Source organism: Cynara cardunculus, assembly GCF_001531365.2.
Source record: "Cynara cardunculus var. scolymus isolate 2C chromosome LG 1, CcrdV1, whole genome shotgun sequence".
Classification (NCBI taxonomy): Eukaryota; Viridiplantae; Streptophyta; class Magnoliopsida; order Asterales; family Asteraceae; genus Cynara; species Cynara cardunculus.
In genome coordinates this window covers 23,559,111-23,578,682 of record NC_037528.1, presented here as the reverse complement: position 1 = coordinate 23,578,682, position 19,572 = coordinate 23,559,111, and the positions used below count along the sequence as shown (strand labels likewise).

Genomic DNA, 19,572 nt, shown 5'->3' with positions numbered 1-19,572 from the left:
AAATATATAATATATTTTATAGAAATTATGATAAAAAATTAATATTTTTTAGTAATAATAAAAATTTTACAAGGTAATAAATAATATTTATAATAATAATATATATATTTATATTTAAATAAACTAAATAAAATGAAATTAATATAAAAAGAAAAGACAAGACAAGAAAAGCACAAAAAAACAAAAAAGAAACAAAACAAAATGATTACATAGGGGATTAGGGGTGGCATTAGCAAAGAATAGGGGTGCCATTAGCCACCCCCAATACAAACCATATTTTGCACATGGTTAATTAAAAATCAAAAATCATGTTTTGCACATGGTCAAATAAAAATCAAAAACCGGCGGCGGACTTGAGTTGCTAAATTGCTAAAAAACCGGCGCACATGTTTTGCACGTGGTTAGTATAGCAGCAACTCCTTTAAAACAAGGGCTTTTCTTTTAGTTGGCCAACTTTAACATTTTCTTGTAAATAAAACTAATCAATTATTCACATACAATGTTTCTCTTCTCTTTTTATCAACAAAAACAAGACCCTTGGAACCATTCACAAAAAAGACACAAACTTTTCTATCATTCTGCAATCCCAAGGTTTTTTCAAGTTGGGCAGTGAAGGAATGTCTTGTTCCTTAATGATTAAGATAGCTTTGCTTCTTGAGAATCAATAGAAAAGAAATAAGCCACTATTTTATTTTGAGTTTTATTCTATGGGCACAGAATAAGCATTTTCATGCAACACAAGGTTTGAATTAAGCCATTCAATCAGATGGATCCAAAAATGAATGGAGTTAGTGAAAAGGAAAGCAATACCATATTACATAACAGACAGTAGACACAAACAAGGATTAATTAATCAAGCAGCAGTGTATTCAGAAGAAGCATTAATTTCAAATAACATCCTGTTTTTTTTTTTAAATAATAATAATAATTCCTAGAAGAAAGTTCCTTCTGGTGGCTGGACAAGCTTACGATTGTGGGGAGCTGCCATCTCTTTCTTCAGCTGTATCAGTATGTCTTCCATCATGTATTCTCTCTGCCAATTTGCCAGAATCCCAAACTTCTTGGCTTCCACCTATTCATTTCAGTTATTAAACACCATTTGCTATATTTTATTACCTAATAGACTACTTTTTCATAGCCATAAGTGTCCAAAACAGCTTATTCACACCTTTACCAATCCCATGGGGGCCTCATGTGACCCTTTAGACACTTGAGTTGTTTACCTATGAGGAGCAAACTCAAAGTCTTACTGGTTAAGCACCCTTCAGGGTTCACCACAGCTATTTTTTATTTTGCAATGTGCAATTTAATGCGGTCACATTAATTCATCCACACTTTCTTATACCTCTGCATACCTACTTGTATCACAATGACTGGAACTTTAACAAATTCATACACATGAAAGTAGGTGAAGGTGTAGGAGGATGAGGGCCCGTGTTTTTGTGAGCCATCATTAGCTATAAAAAAAACTCATCCAAGGCTCAAAAGTGTTCACACCAAAAATTTTGTTCTCGCATAATCCCAACTCTCAAAAAAAGAATGATGTTTGACTCTCAATGGTCAAAGTTGTATGCAGTTATTGACTACTAAAAATCTATGTTCTGCAGGGAAGAGCAAATCATGTATTGAATATCAGTTCTATATATATATTATTTCTTTTGGTTATGCTTGAATCCTAGTCATTCTGTAAATCTTAGCGCTACGGGTATCACCCATCCCCATGTAAGTTATAGCCTTTGGGTTTCCGTTCCTTCGTGGGCCATGGTTAAAAAGTATCATATTGAAGAAAGGATGAAAAGCAACATTGAAAAAATAGCATAAGAAAATGTTATATGATAATTAATTGCAAATAGGTAATAGTTCCTACCACTCCAGTTTCATGGTTGACACAAGTCATGTTGATGCGAGAATGAAATCGCACACTAGGAGGCTTCTCTGGGTAGTCTTTGTCACAGAATAGCTTCAATTGGTAAATCCGTCCTTCATGTACAGACTGAAACACCACCACAATACGATCACACAATACCATATGAACAACTATTATGTATAAGATAAACAAACATAAATATCAATCTACTATGCTCGCTAACTCCATTCCATACGAGGGCCCACCTTAAAATCGAGAGGGAACTTAGAACAGTTTCTTTGGACAACTTTACACGTGATCATATTCATAAGTGAATTAACAAATATCTTTTCCCCATAACCCATAAAAATAATGGGTAACTTTGAAAATCACTTCCATCTTTGTCCTTTTGGGGACAAAGAAAACCGTAAAAGACGAGAGAAAAGGAGTTTACGTTGTGAGGACCAATGATGGTGCCTGTCCAAGAGCGCATATAAATGTCATCTCCATCATCCATTCCATAACTCACTGTGCCATCTCCGATACCCTTTTCTCCACGCTCAAGCTCCTCCAGCAATCTGAAATTTCGAGGCACTGCAAGAAAATTCAACAAGAATTGGACATCCTTAACAAAAGAGAGCGACACAATTCCATTTATCAATTACACATTTCTAATTTATCCCTAAAATGAGTTCAAAGAAGTAACCAAGCGACAGGTCCTTACATGAAATGCATAAGGCTGCTATTTACAACTTCAGGATCATGTAATCAAGTACCTCAGGTGCAATGAAAAACTCTTTGATTTAACATCATCACCGTATATCATCTTCAAAAACTCATACTCCATTTTCTATACTTTATTCTGCCTGGTAAAAGGACAGAATAGGTATTGGCTCAATATGAGCTAATACTATCACAAATCAAGAAATAGTGACCTCCCAACTAGAGAATCAAAACTGCAGCATACGTCGATATAGACTGCTGATATTTATAACCACATAAAAGAGATTGGCCAGTGAATAGCATGTAAACAAATCACATCCAATTGCATTAGAAATTGATGTTACTAGGATGTAAGTATTTAACATATRAAGTGCAATAAATGAAAGTACATAAATTATGATCTTCATACTCACATTCTATAAAGCCTTCTTTAGGCATAAATTCAGCTATCCAACATCACATTTATCACAAAGAAGAATGATATCCAATTCATACTGCCTCTTTATGATACAAAGTGAAAATTGAACAGAACTTTCACCAACTTATCAGGAGGCTTCACATACAAATTTAAACAATAGAATAAATATCCTCCCCAAACTCTAACTAAACACAACATCCTACAAGTTTAAAAATAGCCTGATATGAACTTCATTTATTTCCAAAACATTTAACCGAAATGAAACTTATGCTTGCAAACAGGATCACACTGCAATCATTTGGCTTCAGCAAAAAAACAGAATAAATTTAACAACATAAGAGCCAAGTAGCAACTGTCGAGGACTCAACTGATATGGATAGTAAGAAAAAAAGTTCTAACAGCCTTAAAAGTAGACGTTCATCAAAATGGACCACCAACTACTGCATTGAACTTTCGCTTGACTTTTACACAACAAACCCCACTGAACGAGAAAGGACTTGGAGTGATCATAACTCATAGAGGCACTTTATCATGCAAAGTGATAAAGGGCCACAAATATTACCAAATTATCATAAAAGCTTCAGAAACAAATTTAGCACAATAAAATAATTATCCTCCCCACCCCATCAAAACTAATGTGTTTTGCCCAACAGCCTATAAGTTCAAATAGCATCATATGCACCCAGAAAAATTAAACAAATCATTTAGCTTCAATAAAATGAATACATTAAACAAGAACATAAGAGCCAAGTAGCAACTCTCAAGGACTCAACTCATATCTCATACTACGAAGAACAGTTATAATAGCCTTAAAAAGTAAATGCTCATCGAAATGGACCACCAACTACTGCATTGAACTTTCGCTTGACTTTTACACAACGAACCACATTGAACAGGACAGAACTCAGATTCATAATGCCTCTCTGCTAGGCAAAGTGATAATTGGACGCGATTTTGTTAGACAAATCATAAAAGCTTCAAAAACAAAGTTAAACAACATAATAACCATCCTCGCCAATCCCCAAACCCCAGCACCCTACAAGTTCAAAATTAGCAAGATAAGCAAATGTTCCAAATGTTTTTGGAAATTCTTGCTCCTAGGGGTGTCCAAAATTGTTAAACACTCAAGGTGCACTTGGGCACAAAGGGGTCCAGGGGCCAAGGCACGAGGCGCATCTTATCTAAAAAAATTATATATATACACACACACAGTTACACACAACTCAAATATGTAGCAAGTACAAGATGTTGGAAGTTATAAGAACCGTGCATTTAATATTACGGTTTGACTTATATCATCTATTTAACAACTCTTTTTTTAAGACGTGTAGAAGATAAGAAGTGAGAAAGCTTTTTTAATATTAGGGTTTGACTTGGTATTTAAAAAGTCCTTATGAGGCGCACCTAGCCCTACAAGGTGCCTCAGCCAAGGCACAGGGCCTTAGTGAGCCTCGTGAATACGCCTATGTTATAACCAGGTATTCTTTTTAAATTGATTTGAAAGTTTGGGGTGGATTTTGCAATGTTGTGAAACGTTGAATGGTGTGTTTTGGATATATGGTTTAAAAATCTTAAACCCACTGCCTCATCTTAAATATATATATATATATATATATATATATATATATATATATACTATATTTTAAAGCATTTGACAAACTCTTAAAAACCATTTTTTATGCATGAAGTACTGTTTATTGATGCATATTACTTAAAATTCAAGATTACAAGTAAATTATGCATAAGTACAACTTATTAAAGCTCTATGTTTGAATTCGTGTAACTAACTGCGGATAAACATAATCAAATAGAGGATAAACAACTAATTTTTAAAATATAAAAAATCTAAAGTATAATTAGGATAATTATTGAGTTCTAACATGATACTTAATTATTATATTTATAAAAAAATATATTATTAAACCTAAATAAAGTTACTTCGTTACCATGAATTAAATTATAATAAAAATTTTGAATTAAAAAAATACACAAATAAGAACTTTAAAATAGTTAATTTGATACTAATATTAATATATTTTTTTGCAAATTTTATATGATATTTTCAAATTTAAAAAACATTATCGCTTTTTCAAAACCATATAAAATCGTATTATATCAACATAAATAAAAAATAAAACGAAAAATTGATATATATATATATATATATATATTACCCTTATGTCTTATATCTCATAATCAATATCTTTTTGAAATCTACCACAAACAATGAATCCTATTTATCTACCAAGTTAACACTAAAAATCGAGTTAACAAAAGAACCAGCTAGATATAGGTTTTGTGTTTGTATATAAGATTAAATAAAAAAAAGATTTGGAAGCAATAATTATGGAGGGGCTAAATTTGTATAATAAATGATCATTTCCATATTAGATATTTTTATTATGTGCACATAACAAAAAAAAACCTTCTGGGACTTTTACATAAAAACCGTTATAGTTTTAAGCGTAAATAATTATCATATGTTTATTATATCAATTATATTCTTAATAACTAGAAGGTATTCACGTAATACAACGATATACATCTTAATTTTAACATTTCATTTTATTCTTTATCTCAATCGATGTTATAATATGGTCTTATATGATTTAAAAAAAAACGATGATGTTTTTAATTTTGAACGAAATATAAATTTGAATATATCATAAAAATTTGACAAAAATATATCGATATTAGTATCAAATTAACTATTTAAAATTCATTGTATTTTGTGTAATTTTTTAATTCAATTTTTTTATTATAATTTAATTTAGGTTCAATAACGAAGTAATTTATATTTGGTTTAATAATATAATTTCTTATAAAGATANTTTGTAAGGGTGTCCGGGCCAACGCCCGACTAATCCCCGGCAATTTTGGAGGCTAAACATGGCCCCACTTAAATGTCGCCAACACTCCCCTCCCAGGGCTCGAACTTGGGTTCATGACTATGCCATGCCCAAGCCTTTAGCACTAGGCTGGATGGTCTTATCTGAATTTTTGCCGGTTTAGTCATCCATCTAACTGTGATTCAAGGTGAGTTTATATTTCAAAAACTTCAATTGAAATGCTTTTTATGAGGAACCTTATGGGTTTAGAAATTTGGTGTTTTTGGACATAACTATTTGCTATTTGTTAGCATATTTGGGTTTTTGATATTGTATTATCAATTGTCTGTCTGGAATAAGAGTGGCATAATCAGGAGAGACGTATATCTTGAAATAAAGGTGGCATAATCTAGAGAGGTATATATTTTGAAATAAAGCATGCATAATCTGGAGAGGTGTATATTTTGAAATAAGGGTGGCATAATCAGGAGAGGTGTATATTGGGATAAGGGTGGCATACTCACGGCATTGTTTAAAGATGAAACTTTGATCACATGAGTTGTTATTGCATCAATGTGATGCCATGAGTTGGTTATATCGCATCAATATGATGCGACAAAATGAGGTTCTCGCATTTGTTTGATGTGATGAGATGTGTTATCGCATCAGTGTGGTGCAACAAGTTGTGTTTATCGCATCTCTTTGGTGCGACAAGTGATGTTTATCGCATGTGCTTGATGCGACAAGATGTTGGGTTTTAATTTTCTATATTGTATTCAAACTTATTTCCTTGTATTTCCTGTTTGTATAAATAGGTAGTTTGCTTGTAATTTTGGGTACGTGCATTGTAATTTTCATATTCTGTAAACTTTGGAGATCAGTACGCTTTAAGCTTTGAAGATATTCTCTCTCTACTCTCTAAACCTGCCATTGTTAATCTATATGAACTTCTTGATTGTGATTGAATGATTGTGAATATGGGAACATCAATTTTAATTTTCTGTATTGTATTGTATAAATAGGTAGTTTGCTTGTAACTATGGTACGTGCATTGTGATTTTCATATTCTGGAGATCAATACACTTTAAGCTTTGAAGATATTCTCTCTCTACTCTCTAAACCTGCCATCGTTAATCTGTATGAACTTCTTGATTGTGATTAAATGATTGTGAATCTGGGAACATCAATTGGTATCAGAGCAAGTTACAGCAACCAGAAAGATCAAATTGAAGCATATTTGATTGAACTTGAAGTTTCTTGAACTGTTCTTGTCGAACTCTTTTTTGTCCATTCTTTTGAATTCAAAATCGATTTCTGTTTGAGTTTTGATTCAAATTTTGATTGGGATTTAATCTAAAACCATTTGTGACTAATTTCTATTGTTCAATTCGTCAATCTGGATTGAATTCAGTGTCCAAATTTGCGTTTTGGTGATCGACTGTTTGTTGAAGTTCTTGAAACTGTTTTGATCAATTTTAATCAAATTGACCAATTGGATCTGTTTTTAGCAAGTTTTTGTTTACAAAACTTGTTTGTAATCTGTTTTTGAACACTTCTGTGTTGGTTTGAATCAATTTGGTTGAGTTTTGTGAAATTTTGGTCGAATCTGTTCAACAATCTGTCAAATTTGCAGTTATCGCTTGTTGAAGATCTATATTAGGCGATTTCCTTCAAGAACATCGCTTATTGAAGTTCTTGATAGGCTTGTCCGATTTGGTTTAGTATATCGCTTGTGGAAAAGACTTGGTGAAAGATATTTGTGTATCTCGCTTGTTTGTTGAGAGATTTCTGTCAATATCGCTCATGTGTTAAGTGTTTTGACTATATCGTGCAAGAGTTAATCGATTTTTTGAGTATATCATGCAAGTGTTACGCGATTTCTGAGTATATCACTCAAGCTTCGAGCGATATTCATCCAAGCGGTTTTCTACTTTGGGCGATATTCTTTTAAGTGTTGTTCGATATTTGATTGGGCGATATTAGTAATGGGCGATATTCTTGTTGTCCGATATCTTTGTTGGGCGATATTCAACAAGGGTCAAGCAATATTCTTCCAAGGTCGGGAGATATTCTGATTTTTTTTGTGTTTGAAACTGTAAAAAGATCTAGTTAATCATTCTCTCATATAATCATTTGGATTGTATTGAGATGGCTTTTGTTTTAGAAAGAGAGAATAAGAAGCTTAAAGAAAAGATTTCTTTTTTGGAGAAAAGACCGGAAAAAGAACAAGAAGATTACATAAAGATTCATGCTGAAAGTTATGAGAATCTTTGTTGGACTAAAGATTTCAAAAGTGATAAGGAAAGAATTAAAGAGGAAAAAGAGTTTTACAGGCACAATTAGATGAGCTTTACAATAACGATGATTATTCTGAAAGGAGAAATATTGTGCAGTTAAAGAAGAATTTTGAATTGAAAACGAGAGCTTCTGAACTTGAGCAGATCTTGAACTCTGAAAGAGAGATTTTTGAGAAAGTAAAAGGTAAGGTATCTGAACTTGATAAGGTGTTGAATTCTGAGAGAAAGATATTTGGGAAAGAGAAAAACAAGTTCACTGATGAGGAAAAGAGGTTTGTTGCTGAAAGGAAAAGCTTTGAAAGCAAAATCAAGTCATTTGAGTTGAATTTTGTAAAGCTTTCACAGCAAACTCTGATTTTGAGAAGATAGTGATTTTGGAAAGGACATAATTTGAATCTAAAAGATAGGAGTCAAATAAGAAGAGTCTGGAACTTACGATGAAGATTTCTGTAATACAGAAAACCTTAGATGATGAAAGGAATGCTTTGACTATCATTAATGGTTGGTCTCTTCACCAACTCGACGTCAATAACGCCTTTCTTCATGGCACCCTAAATGATCCCGTTTACATAGAGCAACCGCCGGGTTTTCATGATCCTCGTTTTCCCGGTCATGTGTGTCGCCTACATAAAGCTCTTTATGGTCTTAAACAGGCCCCACGGGCTTGGTTTCATCGTCTAAGCACTTTTTTCGTTAGTACCGGGTTTGTATGCAGTCGGGCTAATCCATCTCTATTTGTGTTCAAACGTGACTCGTGTGTGCTATATTTATTGGTCTATATTGACGATTTAATTGTGACCAGCAATGATGACACGGTTATTCGCTCCATCATCACTCGCTTGCACAACGAATTCGCGATCAAAGACCTCGGCCGTCTAAATTATTTTCTTAGGATTGAAGCTATTTACACCCCCAATGGTCTATTTCTCAGTCAGACCAAGTACGCTTGTGACATTCTTGATCGGGACGGTCTTCTCGATGCTAAACCGGTTCCTACTCCTATTGCCTCTAACACGGCCTTTGTTACCAGTGGTGATGCTTACTCAGATCCCTCGCATTATCGGTCACTTGTTGGTGCTCTTCAGTATTTGACGATAACTCGTTCGGATATTTCGTATGTGGTCAACCAAGTTAGCCAATTCCTTCAAGCCCCTACTATTCCGCATTATCAAGCAGTTAAGCGGCTTCTACGATATGTCAAGGGTACGATTTCTTTCGGACTCTCCTTTTCCAAACCGACATATACCACTCTTGTAGGCTACTCTGATGCTGATTGGGCTCTTTGCCTCGAGACCCGCCATTCCACTTATGGTTACTTGATATTCCTCGGGGGCAATCTTGTATCCTAGAGTGCCAAGAAACAACCAATTGTCTCTCGCTCCAGTTGTGAATCTGATGATCGAGCAATGGCCAACACCGCAGCGGAAATCATTTGGATCACTCATTTGTTGCAAGAACTTCATGCACTGCCACCGGATCGTCCAACATTGTTATGTGATAATCAAAGTGCTCTGTTTCTCACTCAAAATCTCGTTTCTCACAAACGTGCCAAGCACATTGATCTTGACTATCATTTTATTCGTGAACTTGTGTCATCCGGTAAACTTCACACCAAGTTCGTTCCGACCAAGCTTCAAGTGGCCGACATTTTCACAAAGAGTTTACCACGTCATCAGTTTGAGTTCTTTTGAGAAAAGCTTTGTATTGGTCCGCCACCGTTTCGCTTGAGGGAGGATATTAGACACACTTAGCATTTGCACTTCCATATGTTTATGTATAGTCATGTATCTCTTTAAATTATTTGAGGTTGTAAAGTGTAAGTTGTATTTCTATAAATGATAAGCCTCTCCACCTAATTGGGTGTGATGAGTACCATTATCACTTGCAATGCTTCGACAATCTGTTGAAGAATCCCAAACCATTAGCGCCTCAGAGTTTCAAAACTTCCAAAGCATTGTTATATCTAGCTTGTCAAAGCATGTTTCAACAATTGCCTTTTCTACCCAAACAATTGAGCAATCTTTAAATGCTTTATCTGAAAGAGTTTCCATCCTGGAGACTTCTTGCAAAGCTCAAGCCACATCTTATAAAAGAAGACATGATGATCAAATGGGAGAACAAGCATCAGAGAGTGGCTGAGTCATCTGGATTTATGGGATTTGAGTCAGAAGAGAATGAGGGTTCTAAAGAGCATATTGAAAATTTTGGTGCTAGGGACAGGGAGAGAGATTGTTTGGTATGTGAACCCAGAGATAGAACCAATGGTTGAAAAGCTTGAGGTTTCTACAAAAGAATTAAGGATGTTACTGGGTGAATCAGTTGAAGTAATTGATGTGGATTCTGAATATGAAGGTGGAGGTCGGGATTTCTACATCAAGACTGAAAGAGATATTGTTTCAGACGATTTAATGTTTGATTTTGAAGCTGACTTGAATGACAATGAATTAGAATTCCCATTTCCTTATATGCCTAATAAAGAACCAGAACCCGAACCTGAACCACATGTGTATCCTGAACCAACTTCTCAACCCCAAGTTTCTAAAAAAGTTTCATCTTCTAACAGAGTTTATATTCCAATGTCTGAAAAAGTACTTGCACCTAAATGGAACAGAACGAGAATCAAAGAAGCATTTTCTTGAAGATGTTTATCGTAAAATCTTTGTTCACTCTCTAAGGGATCTTGACGTTGAAAAAGTGTTGGGAGTCCGAAGGGAGAGTCCAGCTTATAAATTAAAATACAAGTATTTCATGAATGCCAAAAGCAGACCTGTTCATCGTATGAAGACTGAAGACCAGGCACCGAATCTATCGATTAAGAAGGTTGATGCCAAACAACTGTTCTAGTTATGGCATCCAGTCTTTTACATTATCCACCAAGATGGAAATGAGTGGAGCTTTTGTGAAGCAGATTCTCCGAATATGTATCTTGAAGACTTAGAGTTCATGTACCACGAATTCAGAAATCGAACGAACAGATTGGAAGGAGTTGTAATTGCATTGGAGGCCATTAAGAAGTTCTTAAGGCAACATATCAAGTTATCTTCGGTAATTGATGTTCTAATGGGTTTTGAAAGTAATCAAAAGAAGGTAAACATGCTTAAACCTAATCAAGAGCTTGTAGATGTTGATAGTTATCCGATGTACATGATTTTTGAAGATCCTATGTTCGATGTGGTATACAAGAATTCTAAAGGTGCAAAAAAGATTCCTAAGAGTTTCTGAGCTATCAAAGTACTGTGATGGTACAATCAAAGTGTTAAAAAGACAGTTGGAATTCAGAAAGATGTTTAATGATAAAGCAGCAGGGTCTGACAAGCTGAACATGAAAGAAAGGTATTTGTTGCTTAAAGCTTTAGAGTTGTTTGATGAGAAGATTGAATTGGAGACTCATCTTGGATTCAGGAGATCAAGATTTACAATATCCAGAGCTTGAATCCAAAGGGGGAGAATGTTGGGTTTTAATTTTTTGTACTGTATTCAAGCTTATTTCCTTGTATTTCCTGTTTGTATAAATAGGTAGTTTGCTTATAACTTTGATACGTGCATTGTAATTTTATTCTGTAAACTTTGGAGATCAATACACTTTAAGCTTTGAAGATATTCTCTCTCTACTCTCTAAACCTGTCGTTAATCAGATGTGTTTATCGCATTTGCTTGATGCAATGAGATAGGGTTGTCCCATCCTTGTGATGTGATGAGATGGGGTTGTCTCATCCTTGTGGTGCGAAAAATTGAGGTTTGATGCGATAATTGTTGTTCATATGTTAACTTTCCAAAGATTGGTTTTCCAAAATTGTTTTGGTGATTTTCACCCTGTAATAGCTATCAAGGGATTACTCAATACACCTTATGGTCTAACCCTCATTTTGTTTAAAAAAAAAAGTACATTACAGATCGGGTACATTCGAAAGGTAAATGGAAGGGGAAGATGTGGCATGGAAGTGTTATAGCTTTACAATTTACATATGTTATTTGACGAACGTGAATTTTTGTGGAAGCTGTGAAATACATGAGCTGGGAATTTGTTATATTCAAGTCATGTAATTTGTGAGAAAAAGTTTGTAACTACTTTTGACAAGTAATGATGTGTACATTTGGGGCCAGTGTGCATTATTTAAATTTCATGTTATATGAAATTTGTATGTTTTATGCAAATATGGGATGGGTTGTTACAGCCTAGCCTTGACTTTAAAAAAGCCCAAGACCTTGAGCCTTGTGAGTCTTGGATCCTAGGAGCACCTCAAGCGCGCTTTTAACTATTTGGGGTATCATTTTTGTATTTTGTACCATGACAAACCAATCAATTCCGATACCAACCATACCAATTCAGTTGGTACCAACCTAATTGGTTGGTAGTACCGTACCAACTATCTAAACTTGGTTGGTAAGTGGTATTAGAAGTCGTGTACCACGGTAATTCCGTAACGCACAGACTTATTTTTTTAATAGTTTATTAACTAAAGTTTAGTATAATACAACATATTTTGATTCTAAATTTTAGATGTTCTTATTTTCAGTTTTGCTAAATTATGATATGGATGGATATATAGAACTTGATTGAATGCATTCGCATAACCTAACAACCTTAGTAACTCGTCTACACCTTCACGGTCCATTGTCGCTTCTCAATGGCCGTTTGTATTAAATATTAATGAATGGTTGTACCAATTATAATTGGTTGTACACGGTAGTTGGAAAAAGAACATGGTACCGTACTATGTTCACCCCTACTTGCTCGATTGCTCCTAGTGGACCATGATTGGTGTAAAAAGTTCTGCAATTATAGCCCTAGTTAAACTGGCAAAACTTGCATTTCCCTTGTCATCAATGGATTCCCGACATATACGAAGGAGTGCGGTTCATTCCAGAACACTTGAACAAACTATGAACCCTATTTTCACGATTGGGACCCATAGTTGTTAAAAGTGCGCCTAGGCTCTGAGGCTCATAAGGCTCAAGGTCTTTGGCTTTTTTCAAATCGAGGCTCGGCGTATTCACAAGGCTCACTAAGGCACTTGTCGGCTGAGGCCCTTGCGAGCCTCATAAAGAGTTATTAAGTATCTATTTAAACCCCAAGAATAAACAAGTTTTCTCATCTTCTCATCTCCTAGACTAAAGAAGTGTTATTAAATAGATGATATAAGTCATACCCTAAATCCCTAATATTAAATGCCTGATCCTTAGAACTTCAAGCCTCATTCTCTATAAATACTCAGACCTAAGAACTTCTTCAAGGCTCACGCTTTAAACCCTTCTGCCTCTTATCGAAGTAATGTTGGTTGCTGCATGGAGGCTTGTACTTGCCGCATATTTGAGTTGTGCATGACTGTTTGTATCTCTGTGTGTGTATATATCGATAAGATGCACCTCACTTTCCTGAGGCCCAGACCTTGCATGTAGGCCCCGGGACCCCTTTGTGCCTAAGTGCACCTTGAGCCTTTAACCACTTTGTTAGGACCTAGCTGTAACCATTTATCTTGACATAAAAAGCATAATATATCAAACAAACAAGTGCTAATTACCTACACTGTAGTTGCTTAAACAACCCCAAATCCATCCCTCTCTAAGGAAGGACAGATACGACTATTTATGCCAGAATAAACCAAGGACGCATCCAGATGGAAGATTCTGCAGCCTTAAAAGTAAACGTCCATCCAAATGGAGCACCACCTACTGCATTATAGCGTGGCTTGAACTTTTACACAATGGGCCACACTGAATAACAAAGAAGCAACCTAATTTTATGATGGTCACCGAAAATTATTAAAAAAAACCTTATACATCCAAGGCCTAGCATATGGAGGTTAAGCTGCTAGCAGAAACAAAAGTTGAGATCAAAAAGAAAAAATCCATGAAAAGAATTGTAAAACCCATCAAACCACACAAATCCCCGATAATTACCTAGGTTAGACCAAACATCACGGCTTACAAAGCCAAATAAAGACTCAATTTAAACCGATTCATAAGCTTGATATCAAGAAAACCCAAATATTGACAAGTCATAAGCAGATTTGCATCAAAAGAGCGGAAACACAGAAGATGTGAAAGACGTTATTAAGCATGTGTTTGGTTCAGAAAACTCACCCACGACACTCGATCCTCCTGAGCCAAGCGCCATGGGTTCACAATACAAAATAGGTCTTTTGCGCTGCTACGATATGCTTAGATCGATTTGATCGAGGAAAAGATATCAGGGAGACAGAGAAAGAGAGGTGGATGAAGAATCTAAAGAAGGGCGGAGGGGTGAGACGGAATAAAGAAGCAAAGATCAATAAATTAATTGCAATTTGTTTACAAGATACATAGATAGAGAGAATAGGTGGTGTAGGGTAGGGGGGTGGGGGAGGGCTGCATCTTGTTAACAATCTGCGTCAGGGTTAACCCCGTTGAGCAATAATTTTAAAGAGTAAACTACAAAATGGTCCCTACACTATGTTAAAAATATAGTGATCTCCCTCAAAAACATAAAGTATTTCTAACGGGAATTGATTCGGTGCATCTTGATACATTCACTAGTGTTGATTTTCAATTATGATTGATTTAAGGGTAGAGATCTCTTCTCACTATAACTGTCATTCTCACTGGAATCTAACTGTATGTGTGTATATGTATATTAAAGAACGTGACCTCTTCTCTCTCAACCCTCAAGGTGACACACACTCTCTCTACCCCTATTTCCTTCCCCAGCTAGCATCCCCATTTCCGGCTACCTCCATTATTTCTTGCTGAAACCCCCTTAACAGCCCTATTCCCTTCCCCATCCCCATCTCGTAGGTTGCAATCTTGTTTGTGTTCATGTAGAGAGTTACCAACAAATTTTTCTTTGTCCTCATTGGGAAGAGTGGAGGTCGTCGCTGACTACGATTCCAAGTCGAATAACAGTTCCAGTTCAAGAACAGAAACAAAGGGAACGAGAGATGGGAGGGAAGAATATATCTCGTTCAGCGTTTTTGAGTTAGAGTTATGGTCTTTGATTTGGGGTTTCTTGTGCTTTTCTTCTGCTTAGAGATTTAGGGTTTCTTATTAGATTTTACGTTTTTCAGTTAGATTTATGGTTTTTGAGTTAGGGTTTCTTGTACATATTTTCTACTTCGGACAAATTAAATGAATTTTTTGAACTTATAAGTCGAATATTCCTCAATTTCTTGGTTTTTTGGGTTGAATAAGATTTGAGGTTGTGAATTTTGTGAACTTATAGTTGAATGTTTCTCATATGATTATAAAAATGGTTGAAATTCTCCCAACCAAACGCCTTCCAGACTAATGGAGTTAGTTCTGAAACATTCAAAACAAAGCGTATACCACAAATACTATTATTGTACCTTTTGCATTTGATGGACCATATTCATATTCTTAGGTGGCGTTTAGTTTGCAGATTCTGGAGGAATCTGATGGAATTGAAATATTGAATTTCATTGATCAAATTTCATTCCCTCGTKTGGTTCATTCTTTTTTATGAAAGGAATCTTAAAAATCCTACAAATTCCACAAATAAAGGAATTTAACATTCCTTAGCAACTATATGGTATTTTAATAGAATGAAATCTCTATCTTCATTATACCAAATATATTCTTAACCTAATATACTATAATCTTATGAAACTCAATATGACCATCGTCAACCACCACTCGACCACTATTGATCTGAACCACCGCCGACCACCACCACCGACCACCACCGACCTGAACCACCGCCAACCACCACCACCGATTACCATCGATCTGAACCACCGCCGACCATTGGGGCATTTTGGTCATTTACCAATATTTTATTCCAATTCTAAAACTACATTATGTGAACCAAACAGACAGATTCTAATTCCTTAACAGATTCCATTCCAATGTTTGTCAACCAAACAGGTGGTCAATCTGACAACATTTCATTCCAATTTTTTCAAAGTCAAATTTCTTTAACAGATTACATTCCATTCAAAAACATTCTGCTAACCAAACGTCACCTTAGCATACCATGTATCATTTTTGTAGTCAACTCTATTATAAATGAACGACATTACAAAACATATAATTTTTAAAGTTTTATATGATTTAGCATCAAATAATGTATAACTATATATAATAGTTGTACAGAATTAATAAAATTACATCTAAAAATATTAAAGAAACAGAACAACCAATAGGAAACTTGATTCAAGTTTCCTTTATTTGAGACATGGATCAAGAAGCTTGGGGTTGTTTGGTTCACAAAATATGAAGGAATATCGATGGAATTAGAATGACGAATTCCTTGAAGATGTCTGGTTTATGGATAGAAGTGATTGGATCTTGTCGAATTCCACAATTGAGGATTTGATCATTCCTTGGCACAATTGAAAGATTTGAATTCCATTTCATGACAAATGTTATAATTTTGGTTTTAAAAGGACAAATAATTTGTGCATCCAATTTAGTTAACACCACCCCCACTCTTACCACCCACGAGCATCCTCACCACGCCAATCGCCCAACAACATCTTTGCTCCCACCTCGTCGCCCACCTCCCACCAACTTCCACTCCCCCACCACCATTAAGTTGTTGCCATAACCGCACTTAGCCCACCCCATTGTCACCACAAACACCATTATTGTTCGCCATCACAACTACCAAGCACCTACCCTCACCTCAGCGCCACCACCATGCTACTACCATTACAATAACACCACCAGCCATGACCCCTTACCAGCCTACTACTGTCAACCAACCCAACCTAGACACCAACATGCCACTGTTGTGGTCATCACCCCTCCCCCAGACACCCCCAACATTCAAAGTCAAATTCGTTTGATGGATTCTGTGAAGCAAAGGCTCCCTAATAGTATGCACATTATATGTGACACCTCAAAATAGGGTAAATAAATAGATATGAAAAGGAAAGGAAAAAGGAAAATAAAATAAAATGAGTTTTCATTTTATTTGATGAAAAATGTGAAAAAAAAAGAGTAGAAAGGGGTCAATTCTACCATTTAATGAAAATTATAAGTGAATAAAATGTTAATATTCACTTGGATCGAAAATGTTAAAGTTGTATTTCAACAAAGGTTAAAGTGCAATTTTAGAAAGTTAAGGGGGGTTGAATAGCAACATGTCCAAACTTGAGAGGTCTGTTTGCAACAAAAACAAAAAGGTCTTGATTTTGGTGTAGGAGGTATGGCCATTCGATAGGTATGGCCGAAATTTTCAGCTTGATCATCATATTTGGAGCATAAAAGCTTCCTATACACATTGTTATCAATTGCTCACACTAATTTGGAGAAAAAAATAGAGTTATAGTGAGAGAAATATAACGAAGAAGCTATGGAGGTTGAGTTACGGTTTTCTTTAATTTGAGCTAAGATATTTAACACAATCTTGTGATTTTTATATGCATAGCATCGTTTTGAAGGTCTCTATCGAACCCCGGTAGTTTCATATTTTAGATTTATGTTTTAATGGTCCGATTTGGTGTTCAAAGTTGTTGAATTTTAGTTTTAAAAATCTAAACTTTAAATGAGAAAATGGAACTTAATTCTTCACAAAAATTTATGTTATTTATATCAAAATCTTGGTAAAATTGTTATCAAAGCTTTGTGCAAAAAGAACGAAGAAGGAAGAGCTAAAAATGAGTCAAAATCAAGCACAAACGCTCCAAAATTGTAATAATGGTTGTTGCCATTATTTTATATATTTTTATATAAAATAGAGGATTTTGTGACAAGTTTAAACCTACAACCTCTAGTGTAAATGACCAATATCTTACCATCAGTCTAATGAATATTTTTGGCCATTTAGGTTGCTTTTGGTATATGGGACATGACATAATGGTTATTTGACATTTTGGGACGTCATTGAGTTTTAAACTTGGGGTTTGACTAAAGATGGTTGAGGTTGGCCAAGTTGACCAATGGTTGACTTTTTACTTCGTTTGACCTATAAAGATTTTAAAGATGAGATGAAATTGAGATATTTGAGACTTATTAAGATATTACGAGTTCGACTTTAGGTCAGTCGAGTTCGACCATAGTTGACTTTTGGAGAAATTTAGCCATTAATTGGATATGGTGATATCAAATATGTAGGTCTTCAGTCAGTAACTATCAGTAGTCGATCTATATAAACATGTAAGTTTTCATGAGACTTATAGTGTAATGCATACCTACATACAATTTTTTAGCATTGTATGGTGATGTGTGTGTACAACGATGTTTCAATTTTCATACATGTTAAAATATATTTTATATGTATGTCAATTATTTATGATCAGTTGCATGTTTTATATTAATTGTTCTCAAACAATTCAAGCATGCTATTTCATACAACAATTTCATGATCGGTTTTAGCAGGTAGGCGTTTGACCAGTAAGTCAGGGACAAGTGACATGATCTAGACAAATGGGTGATCCAATAGAACATATGTTTCAACCTCAAGGCACGTCAGTGACTAAATGACCCATACTTGACCAAAAAAATTATGAGATCTCATTTATTTCAACATTGCATGGTTTTTCAGAGAACTGCATAGTAGCTGATACAAAGTTTACAAGTTGATTTGTGTGATGTGAAATGATTTTATGCACGCAAATATTAAACTCACTTACCTTTTTAAGCAGACTACAGTATGCATCTTAGGAACATAAATGTTCAAGGTTATAAAAAGGAAAACAACACGCATAGATACTTGCATTTTCCATTAAGGTTTAGTATTTATATTTAGACATTATGTTGGATAAAGTTTATAAGGCAACCCGGTATGGGATAGATTAGTATTTAAGTTACATATTTATTATTTTTAAAATCTTTCGCTATAAACAGTTTTAGTTCAACTATTATTTTGGAGTTACTACAAGAAAGTTATTGATAATGACGTAACATCAACGGATGGTAAAAATGAGGATGTTAAATTATCATGCCCATAAATTTTGCCACATAAAATAACCAGAGATCGAAATAATATATGAGTACGTGTGCATATTTTGGGAATCAAAATTTCTATCGAGTTGAATATGGTACGGTACAATGTTTTATTTTTTTAATACCGTGTACCAAACCAACATAATTGGTACAGGAATTTTATATCGTGCATAACCCATCTTTTTTTTCGGTTGGTATTAGTTTTGTTACACAAACTTACAATGTTTAAAGCTCAATAATCTATGAACAAAAATTGAAGTACAATATTCAATATTTCGTTCTTTTTTTGTTATTGATTAACCTGGATATCCAACCCGCTATATGAGCTGACTAATCCCAGGACGACCACCTGCTTTGCAGATAGCCCGAAGTCACCGCATTTGAACCTCTGTGGCCACAAAGAAATTTTTATTCTTTCTTGAATTTGAACCTGTGACCTCCTGATACTTTTGACCTTTGGAAACTAATACAAGCAATCAAGCGGCGTGTTTTGTGTTATCTCTACAAACCAAACAATGTTTCGTACTACTAGACATTAGTTTGGACATAGTCATTGTCGTCAACTCATACCCTTGA

The 19,572-nt window shown here is 34.9% G+C and overlaps 1 protein-coding gene across 1 annotated transcript; it reads right to left on the bottom strand.

The window, feature by feature from the left end:
* Positions 1-729: 729 nt before the first annotated feature.
* LOC112528913 (ubiquitin-conjugating enzyme E2 variant 1D-like) lies at positions 730-14,485 on the bottom strand. Its single transcript, XM_025139948.1, has 4 exons — positions 14,197-14,485; positions 2,301-2,440; positions 1,868-1,993; positions 730-1,072 (listed from the first exon to the last, which is right to left on the bottom strand). Exons 1-4 carry the CDS (start codon positions 14,228-14,230, stop codon positions 932-934), a joined length of 441 nt encoding a protein of 146 aa, XP_024995716.1. The 5' UTR covers positions 14,231-14,485; the 3' UTR covers positions 730-931.
* Positions 14,486-19,572: the final 5,087 nt, after the last annotated feature.